Source organism: Syngnathus scovelli, chromosome 5, assembly GCF_024217435.2.
Source record: "Syngnathus scovelli strain Florida chromosome 5, RoL_Ssco_1.2, whole genome shotgun sequence".
NCBI lineage: Eukaryota > Metazoa > Chordata > Actinopteri > Syngnathiformes > Syngnathidae > Syngnathus > Syngnathus scovelli.
Genome location: NC_090851.1, coordinates 4,053,544 through 4,064,041, shown reverse-complemented (window position 1 = coordinate 4,064,041; position 10,498 = coordinate 4,053,544). Strand labels below are relative to the sequence as shown.

The 10,498-nt window shown below is 48.8% G+C and overlaps 1 protein-coding gene across 2 annotated transcripts; it reads left to right on the top strand.

The window, feature by feature from the left end:
* ubn2a (ubinuclein 2a) lies at window positions 1-9,584 on the top strand. 2 transcript variants are annotated; one of them, XM_049720383.2, is made up of 17 exons: window positions 1-613; window positions 1,434-1,550; window positions 2,199-2,297; window positions 2,517-2,627; window positions 2,713-2,804; window positions 3,403-3,964; window positions 4,225-4,295; window positions 4,459-4,588; window positions 5,215-5,321; window positions 5,455-5,565; window positions 5,708-5,851; window positions 5,933-5,983; window positions 6,067-6,109; window positions 6,318-7,607; window positions 7,735-7,942; window positions 8,056-8,124; window positions 8,198-9,584. In XM_049720383.2, the coding sequence occupies exons 1-17, from the start codon at window positions 296-298 to the stop codon at window positions 8,242-8,244; spliced, it is 3,570 nt and encodes a 1,189-aa protein (XP_049576340.1). In that variant the 5' UTR covers window positions 1-295; the 3' UTR covers window positions 8,245-9,584. The 2 variants fall into 2 exon arrangements, with proteins under 2 accessions (XP_049576340.1, XP_049576339.1); XM_049720382.2 differs by having other exon boundaries at window positions 4,459-4,645.
* Window positions 9,585-10,498: the final 914 nt, after the last annotated feature.

Sequence of the window (10,498 nt, the reverse complement as noted above, 5' to 3'; positions counted from 1 at the left end):
CTCCGATATTTTATTTACTCCCAAAACCAAGATGGCTCCTGTGAATGTGTCGGTCCCATAGCAAATAGAGGATGCGAGTAGCTGCCGGAAAAACAACTTTCCCCCGACCGTCGCATCCCCTGGAGTCCGTTTCGTATGGTTCGAAGGAGGCCTCCACCTCCGCGTAGCCGCTGAGCAGCCGTTGGGGCTTCGCGGAACCGTGTTCAAGGCACCTATTTGGAATAGTTTGGCCAAGTATCTTGGTCTCCTCTTCGCCGTGTGTCCGGAGAGAGGTGCGGGAAGGCGGCTCAACCAAATGGCCGAACCGAGAAAAGTGCAGTTTGTCACCCTGTCGGCCTTCGCTGCCGGGGCCGCCTCGGAGTCGAGGAAACGCCGGTTAGAGGACGAGGCCGACTGTAACTTAAGCGAAGACGACGAGATTGTAACGGCGGCGGCGGAAGGCTTGACGGAAACCGGGGCAGGAGGCGCCGCTAGCCGTCTCGCCAAAGCCGTTGAGAGGGACAAGGCTGGAGCCGAGAAGAGGGTGACGGTGCGGCTCAACCTGCCCCTTAGCGAGCCTGACGACCGCGCCTCTGCCGAGTTCAATTACGGCGAACTCCTCCACAACCTTCAGGTACGTGGGGACCCCCCTCACTTTACTGAACCGGACTCGGGATTTTTTTGCACTTTGTCGTGTTTATGTGGACTTGTCATGGCTTGGATAAGACGACAAGAGGAGGTGGAGGAGGAGGGGGGGAAGTGCACCTTGTCCTTCCGTGGATGGCCAAAGCAGAAAGCCATCAAAGGGGGGGCTTCTTGTTCAACTCCCAACTCGGTCGTTTAACATCATTTAGAGTGGCTGTCTGTTCCGACCGGGCTCATTATGACATGCTGCTGCTACCTGTGCCGTCGCCTCTTGCTTGCCCAGCAACAGTCACACAGCCAGCCATTAGTGGCGTCCACATGCCACATGCAGCAGCCTCCTCCGGCTTGCTCGCTGGCCCTCTGGCTGCAGCTGAGAGATGAGCAGCAGGACGTAGCATGTCACATACTCCATCTGGGGCCCCACCATGGATTGCTTTGTTGACACCACTTCAAACTGGCAAAAGTGTTCCCACTCTACTTAAGTAGAAGTACTGATACTTGTGGTGAGGAAAAGATGGGGAAAAAAAAGGTGAAGCTACAAGTATTTAGTCGACTCATCTCAAAAGTTAAATCTTTAGAAATATACTTTGGGTGGGTGGGATGATGTGGTGGCAGAACGTTATTATCGATCGATTATTGATTTCAGCAATTTGATCACCATCAATGATTTTGGGCTTCTCAAATTGTTGCAATCAATGATGATTAATCAGTTGATGATTTTCTCTTGCATTGAAAAGCTACCAATAGTGTTGATCAAAATGTTGCTGTTTGCAAGTTATTAACGTCAAATTGCTAAACATTTGTTCCAGCCAAAGAACAAAGCTCCAAGTGTGACTCTGGCCCCCAACCCCAACGACCCCTTCGATGATGACGAGAAAGAGCGACGGCAGGTGGAAGCTCTGGCGAAGAAGTTTGAGAGTAAATATGTGAGTACTCGAATTTATTTATGTATCTGTTTGAAAATATACAACTGCATACACTTTGATTTAAAAGAAGAAAAAAAGAGAGACGCTTTGATTTCTAATTTTTATAGCAACCTGTTCCATACAATGTCCATACATTTGCCTAATAGGAAAAATAGTCATTTTGAATTAATGTTTTTAAAACTAATAAGTGCAAAAATTCATCAAAGTAAACTTTTTTTCCTGGCATTCACAAACAACTGGATGGTTTGACTATCAAGCCTTATAAAATAAAGTACTCACTACGTTTTATTGGAAATTAAATATTGAATGCAGATGCATTAAATAATCATTTTTATACTTGTATACGTGTTTGGAGTATTTTTTTTTCATTCAACTTTTGTGCATTGGCTTAATTAAAATTTTACTGTGAAACTTTTCATTTTGGTGTTTGCCCTGAGCACAGAAACAGCAAATAAGTGAGTTTTTCAGACCGCGGATTTCCCCAAAAGTAGTGATCTCGCAAATACCAAACTGGCTGCCAAAGCTTCACTTACTAAATTGCATATTTTGCATTTCCTTGCTTGAAAGGCTATGTCATCACTTTAGTTGTAAGTAGGATCCATTCTTGTGTTTTGCTCATTAAAAATGAGTGATGTTCATTTGTTGCAGGGAAACGTGACAAAAAAGAAGAAGGACAGAATGCAAGATTTGATTGATATTGGCTTTGGTTACGACGAGACAGACCCCTTCATTGACAACTCCGAGGCTGTGAGTTCCACACAAATAAATTCTCTATCTGATGATACTGAGCTTATCAAATCCCCATTACTGTTGCCGATTCAACTGATTGATTATACTCAATTAATTCACTGATGATTTGAGTTGTTCAGCCATGTCGGAGGTCTGCGCTCCACTGTTTTAGTTTGTTTTATGTTGTTCAACTGCGAGAACCCGATGAACGATTGCATTTTTCTGTTTGTGCGTCAGTATGACGAGCTGGTACCCGCCTCTTTGACCACAAAGCTGGGCGGATTTTACATCAACACCGGAACGCTGCAGTTCCGAGCGGCGTCCGACTCTGAGGGCGAGGACGACAAGGTGAGCTGGCCTCGCCGGCCGCTGTTTGCGCATCTTAACTACAACATTTGCTGAGTCGAATGACGTCTTTGTTCTCTCTTATCAGAATACGAATGACGACAGTGAACAAGCCAAGATGAGGAAGATGAAGGAGCTGACCAACCTGGAGGAGAAGAAGAGCAATGAACCGAAACAAGGGTGAGTGGGTGAATAAGTGCCTCTCGTGAATGCATCAACTTAAGCAGACATATTAAGCTTTTTTTTTTTTAAAATACAATTTATAACAGTTTTTTGCAGCATTATAATACTTTTGGATTTGGAATACACAAAAGCGTAAAATGACATGAAAGGTCGGTCCACCTTTAGCATGCTAATGAAGCCTGTGCGACAAGACCATGTCGTGCATCTTGAGGCAGCGGGCAAGCTGACTGGATGTCACTTCTGGAGCCACCTCGGAGAAAAGCGCTCCATTATCCACGCTCACATAGGCCAAATAGTCAAACATGAAAACAAGAGCTAAAAATAACAGCGGCAGCCATTGTGTCTTCACGAGGGCGGATGATGCTGGCTGGATGCGGTGGACGGCTCCTTCACACTGCAGGTTACGCCGACCTCTTGCACACGCCGCACACGCCTTTTAGTGTGCCGTCACTTCTTGTTGAATAGAAAATCCGCTGTGCGAATTAATTGTGTTGCTTGTTCAGAGTTGATTCTGGATTTTGAGACAACTGTTTTATTTAGAAGATGTGTCGATCTATGCAAAATGAGAAAAATGATCAAATCAATTTCCCAACAGAGTGACCGCCGTCAGCCTCCATCGGCCTGAGAAGAAGAAGCGTAAGAAGCTGATGAAGGACTCGTTGTATTTGGCGGCCATGCTGCGCCGCTTCAGCATGGAGAAGGAGCAGATGCGCAAGAATAACCTCAGCGTGGCTCCCGCCGGCCTCGCGGGAGGCGTGGCCAACAAGCCGCGCGCCGCCGACGCAGCCAAGCACCTGCTGGCGTCCGACTCGGCCCAGCCGTCGCTCGACACCAACGCCGCCGGCAACAGCGACCTCTTGCTGGCGGACCTGAGCGCCGACCCCGCCGTGATGTCACTGTTGGGTTCGGCCAATGAAAAGGAGCTTCAGGACCTCCTCGGTGACCTAGACTTTGGCTTGTTGGACGGCGAACAGCAAGTTTCCTCCACAGTCAGGGAGAACGGCATCCTGGGAGTCGGCACGCCTGGCCAAAAAGGAGGAACGGGCGGGGGCACTCAAGGGCGAGGTCCAGGGTCTTCCAGTGGAATGTTCTCTCCTCCACCGCTGCCTGCGGGGCTGCCGCCTCCTCTCGTCAAACGCATTGAGGACCTGCGGGCGGTGAGTCATGCAAACAGGGCGTCCATCTTCTCACATACCAAGCTCGCAAATAAGTCGTCAAAACTGCGCCATTTGCATTAAAAAAACAAGCCTTTGGAGTTTACTTGCTCTACTGTTTTGATAAATGGCCCAAGAAGATGTGTAAACAAAGCATTACCAAATTGAGTCAAATGGAGGTGAGGCAGCGTGCTCCTTTCGGGGTGCTGTTTGCTGACTCAGCTGTCCCTTCCCCCCCCTCCCCCCTCCCTTCCCCCTTGCAGGCTTCTCGTCAGTTTGATCAGGAGGGCAGAAAGAAATTTTTCACCCTGGACATGAATAACATCCTGCTAGAGTGAGTACGACAAGTGCAGCTCCTCTGGCCTGCCGGCGCGGGCATCGCGAGGCTTTTGTCTGGCGCCCTTCACGCTATCCATCCATCTCTGTTTAATTGACCCCGTGGCGCCTGCGTGCGTGCGTTGTTCAAGGCTAACCTTGAGTTGTGTATCCTCCGTCAGCATCGAGCTACAGGTGCAAAAGCAGCCTCCCGACGTGCGCTCGGGCGTCTACGCGCACTTGGAGGCCTTTGTGCCGTGCAACAAGGAGGCGCTCCTCAAGCGACTCAAGAAGCTCAGCCTCAAGATCCAGGTGAGGGCGGATCACTGCGACAACGGGTCCACGCCGACGCCGACCCCCCACAGCAAGGTGCTTGTCACATTTGACTTCTGTGTCCGTCTTCTTGTCTTTTTGGTGTATTTGTCTGCACAAATGATGGTTCGCATTTATTAGTTGATAATTGTACGTGGCCTCGTGTTCTGTTTAATATTGCGTTTGTGGAATTAAGTAGCAAAATCTCAGGGGGCAGCCATTTTGCCAATTGCTGATGATTTCTTTTTCTCTCCTAAACACATACTTGTAAGGACAAGCGCAACTCAAAATGGAAAGAAGGATGGACTGTTCCTTTTTTTTCATTTTGCCCATTTTTGTTAACACCAACCGCACATATTTACTGCTGATCACTCGAATTGCTCTGCGAATGTTTGAACCGCAGTGTTGCAGTGACATCAGTCAAGGTCTCGAGCTGTCACATTGAGGAGCTTTGCCCACTTTGTTTCTGCCTTGTCAGCCCTTTTCTAATCCCAAATGTGCTCGGCGTAGGTGGCTGACTGGAATAATGGCTGCCACTGAAAACCAGTCTAACCTTGTTGACGAAACACTGGAATCAAAGCTTCCACTGATGTAACTGCAGCCTCTCTCCTACTTCCCTCCCTCAGGATGACAAAATGCGGATGCCGCTCCTCGAGCTGAAGCTGGCTGTGTGCAATGTGATGCCCGAGCAGATCGCCAGGTACAACATGGACTGCATGGCCAAGGTGGCAAAGTAAGTTGAGGTGGCATTTTTATATTTCTATTTGTTGGCATGATGCAAATTTCATACTGCTTATGGAATGACAACATGGTTGTGTGTCTCGCTCTTTTTTTTTCTCATCTGCTTTGCTCTCGTCCTTTTGCAGGCAGCAGTCAGAGGAGGGGGAGAGGAACGGATCAGAGGAGGAGGATGAGGAAAAACCCGGGAAAAGGGTGATGGGTCCACGCAAAAAGTTTGTCTGGGATGACAAACTCAGGTATGGACTGGACTTTTTTCCCTACAGGCTTCTTTCTTAATCCAAGACGCAGATTGTATTCACGTAATGACTCTCCACGACGATGTCACTTTTCTTTCTGTCACAGCAATTAATATTTAGTTCTGATTTTGTGTGCACGCAGGAGTCTGCTTTGTACACTGGTGCAAGTGAAGCTGAGCTGCTACGACATGGAAAGCCAATGTTCTCTGTCTGTGGAGGACTACCTCAAGGCCTTTCTGGAGAATGAGGTCAAACCACTCTGGCCTAAAGGCTGGATGCAGGCCAGGTCTGTTTGTATGCGCGCACTTGTGCGTCACTTTGCTGGATACTCTTGAGATTGACCAACCTGTACGTTTTGTCTTTGAAGGATTCTGTTCAAGGAGAGTGTGTCAGTTCACGTTCACCTGACTGGAACCATGTGAGTAGTTCTCCCCTGTCGACTGAACGTGAGCACTCAGCACATGTCAAAATAATTATGTGTTGTATTATTCATCCGCACAGGGCCAAGAGGAGGGTGGTGCCCGGGCCCAAGGCCAAAGCTAAGGTCTGTAACATATAGACACAATATTAGGTACACTCCAATGTCGGATATTTGAAACTGCACTCGATCAGATTTGTTCCGTTGTATTTTAGAAAGGTAGAGCAAAACTACTGAATTAAATGATTGAAAACAAATTCAAGGTTGGAATGAAAATGTTCAAGTCGAGTCTTCACTGACCTATCTGACTCGTCGTCTTGTATTGTGTGTTCAGGAAGGCGTGTGGATCCGCAAGCCGCCGCTACCCATGCCTCACGCTCTGTGCGCGCCCGCCTCATCCGCTTCCTCCGTCATCTCGACTCGCCCGCCGCCCCTGCCGTCGCCGTCGGAGCTCATCTGTCTGTCGGACTCTCTGGATGAGGATCTGAGTGCCCCGTCTTTGGACTCCATCTCGCATGCGCTCGCCCTCCTCACAAACGCCTCCAAGGGCCTGGGCAGCGCCGACAGTCCTCTGTCGCCTCCTCCGCCGCGGATTCCCACTTCCTCCCCGCCCCCCGTCGCCCCTCACTACCCCTCGCAGGTCACATGCGCCGCCCCTGCTAAGCTGGTGAGCACAGCGACGGCTTCTTCTACCTCTTCCAGGGTGAACTGCAGGCCCGCTGACTCCACCTACAGTCTGGTTAAGGCGACAGTCGCCCCCAGCCAGAGACAAGTAACCACGACGTCCGGCAACAACAGGCCCAGCGCCATCATGGTCGGCAAGACGCATCCGCACCCCGCCCCCTCACCGCCGAAGCAGCGCCCCCCGCCCACGGCGTCCCCTCTGATGCCCCCCCATCATCAAAAAGGCTTGGCCGGTGCCACGGTGGGTAGCTTGGGGCTCCCTCAAAGCGTGCTCAAGGGCGGGCCCAAGTTGGGTGGCGTCAGCAATAATGGTGGCATGGCGCCGTCGTCCTCACTCCAATCCCGCGCCGTCTCCGCGCCTCACCCCACCGTGCCGTCCTTCTGCCCCACGTCGTCACCGACGCCGGTGTGCCAGACTGCCCCCTCCTCCCAAGTCAAAGCCCGCCCCCAGCAGCCCCAGTCAAACTTCATTACACCCATGCAGGCCACGCTCACCAAGCCCTCCCACAGTACCAACTCGTCGCCCATCATCAAGCTAACCCCTCGCCCGCCGCCACCCACCCCTCCGCCCTCCTCCTCGTCCTCTTCATCCCCCTCACCATCCTCCTCTCCCTCGCACCCATCTGGGCCGAAACATCAATACTCTCCCAAAACTTTCCGACCGCCTTTTGGAATAACGGGTAGCGTTCAAGGGACTTCAGCCAAGCAGACGTCGGGCGCTTTTACGGGGGGGCCCAAACCCCCAACCCACAACTCTGCTGGCAACAAAAGCTCCTCGTCCGCCGGTCACGCAAACAAAACGCCGCCGCCGCCGCCCTCAGCTAATCACGCCCAGCGGCAGAGGCTGGTGGGCTCGGCAGGACAGAATTTAAAGGCGGGAAATGGCTGGGCGACGTCAGGGGCTTTGGCCACACCTTCCACGACATCACACCTCTCACAGGTAACTTAAGGAATACATTTGAAGATTTTGCTGATTTTTTTTTTTTTCTTCGTGTAGGCTTCTTGTCCGAGCCAAGTCGCGTCTGTGTTGTTTCATAATCTTGACGTCTCCTCTGGCGTGCCTTCAGGTATCTGCGGCGGGCGGGCCCCTGCTGGGCAGCCCCTCCACGTTGCCCCTGGGCTTCGGCATGCTTGGCGGCCTGGTGCCCGTCTCGCTGCCCTTCCAGTTCCCCCCGCTGCTCAACTTCAGTCCCCCCGGAGCCCCGGGCCCTGCTGGCATGAGCTCGGCCCCTGGCTCCAACTCAGGATACCCCCTAGCACAGAGTGACCTGTTGGGTGAGTACGTGCCAACATTTGACAATTATATTATTGTCAAGGCTGGCGTGGGATTGACTTTTATTAGATAAATGGAGATGTTTTCCCTCATCCTCCATTTTGTATGTCATCAGAGCTATACAAAAGTCTCCAGTCCGGGTCGCAGGCCGCTCTACCTCCTCACTTGCAGCTCGCTTTCTCAGGTAAAATCGAGTCTTTCCCCGTGTCACATTTGAATTTAATAATGAATATTTGCTGCTGGTCTCTTGCCATCAGACACCAACCAAAGTCAGGGCGGAGACAAGCGGAAGCCAAGCCACTGAGATCCGCTTCATTGCAACAGCATTGGACGTTTAAGTGACTGACTTTTGGGCCAATGGGATGCCATAGAGCTTTTTGTCTTTCTTGCTTTTTTTTTTTTTTTTTTTGGGTTTAGTTTTTTTCTGTTTAGTTTTTTTAAATAATTAAAAACGGACCTGGTGGACTTTAGCACACAAATGAACTTACTAGAAGACAGTGGGTGAAGAGAAGACTTATTTTAATTTTATTTTTTTGTCAACATGTTTACATCAAGCGACCTTGATCACTGTGGAAGGAGAGGACATGAGGATTTCTATTTAAGCGGTGGAGCAGAGTTCTTGACAAAACAAAAAACAGAAAATGAAAGAAATCTGATGCTTATTTTTTCTCTTTGTGTCCCTTTTTTAGAGTTTTTATTGTCGCTTCACTTCCTCATCTTTCTCGCTCCCACTAATGACTGTTAAGTAGTAGCTTAAATTATAAATATTGATAAATTATTTGTAATTTACACAGGGACATGTGATGCTGTTTGTTCGCGTGCGTGTGTTGGAAGGAGAAGAATATGTATGTGTAGAGAAATAATATACTGTTAATTAATTCCACATTCTCTCGACAATACGGAGTGAGCGTTGCACATGACGTTATTTTTCTTTCTTTTTTTTGGTGCTGTTTTATCACACTGGATGTTTTTTTTGTGTGTGTGTGGTGCGATAAAGACTTGAAATGAGAATTCAGCAGGAAGACGTGAGAAAAGATTGTAGCCTACTTGAATGAATTTTGTCTTCTATTAATTTGTTTTGTATTGTCATTTCTCCAACGTAACACGCGCCTTAGTTTGGACGCCGGTAGAAAAATGTTCTATGCAGGATAAATGTGCAAAAGACACATACACTTGCCCTCACCCACCCTCCCTCAACTGATTGAGTACCTCCATTAACTGTTCTTCCTGACCCTGTCCTTCCTCTGTGCGTTTTAGATTGACATGGTTGCACCGAGCATGAAGCCAAAGATTGTTATTGTAGCTCTCCTTGAGACTGTGTGTGTGTGCGTGTGTGTGTGTGTGTGTGTGTGTGTGTGTGTGTGTGTGTGTGTGTGTGTGTGTGTGTGTGTGTGTGTGTGTGTGTGTGTGTGTGTGTGTGTGTGTGTGTGTCTCGTCTAGTCATGTGACCCACAGCAGTGATGACCCTTGGTTTGGGTGAAGGGGGGGTGAGGGTGAGGCCTCCTGCCTGAAGGGTAGTGTGGTAAAGTGTGAACAATAACATTTCTCTGTGAATCGATGGCTTCATTTGATTATATTTTATTTTAAATAGATTTTCTTTCTCTTCCGTGTGTCAAATATGGAATTAAAAACAAGTGGTTTCCATCATGTCTCAGATTTTTTTTATTTGAAGCTAAAGGTTGCCCAGCCTTTTTGATGCCAGGCACCCATTTTACATTCAAAAGATGTCATTTCTGCACACTGCACAACAAAGAGTGTCCCTGTGACGTCACAGATCAAACAGCCAATCAGAAAGTGACCCTCGTTAAGCGCACCTGCGTGAAAAGTTTTAGCCACTTTCACGTTCAAAAAGAGCTAAAACTTTTCACGCACCTGCACTTAACGAGGTAACCAAACGGACACTCCATTAGGTACACCGCCATTTTCAAGTGTACCTAATAACAGGCCACTTTATTAGGGAAATATCATGGTCAAAGGTCACAGGTGTCAAGCTCTAGTCCTCAGGGCCGCGTTCCAATATGTTTTCCAAGTGACCCTCGTTAAGCGCAGGTGCGTGAAAAGTTTTAGCCACTTTCACGTTCAAAAGGAGCTAAAACTTTTCACGCACCTGCACTTAACGAGGGAATCACACGGACACTCTATTAGGTACACCGCCATTTTTAAGTGTACCTAATAATAGGCCACTTTATTAGGGAAATATCATGGTCAAAGGTTAAGTGTCAAGCTTGGGGCCGCATTCCGACATTTTTTCCAAGATTCTAAAGTGAAGATTCTAAATCTGAAGTGGCCTGTTATTAGGTACACTTGAAAATGGCGGTGTACCTAATGGAGTGTCCGTTTGGTTCCCTCGTTAAGTGCAGGTGCGTGAAAAGTTTTAGCTCCTTTTGAACGTGAAAGTGGCTAAAAGTTTTCACGCACCTGTGCTTAACGAGGGTCACTTGGAAAACATATTGGAACGCGGCCCTGAGGACTAGAGCTTGACACCTGTGACCTTTGACCATGATATTTCCCTAATAAAGTGACCTGTTATTAGGTACACTTGAAAATGGCGGTGTACC

Excerpts from the sequence above, each read along its gene's own strand:
- ubn2a (XM_049720382.2), top strand. The coding sequence starts at position 296 with ATGGCCGAACCGAGAAAAGTGCAGTTTGTCACCCTGTCGGCCTTCGCT. Across the intron at positions 2,805-3,402 it reads AGCAATGAACCGAAACAAGG|AGTGACCGCCGTCAGCCTCC; the intron begins GTGAGTGGGTGA and ends ATTTCCCAACAG. Across the intron at positions 5,852-5,932 it reads AAAGGCTGGATGCAGGCCAG|GATTCTGTTCAAGGAGAGTG; the intron begins GTCTGTTTGTAT and ends TTGTCTTTGAAG.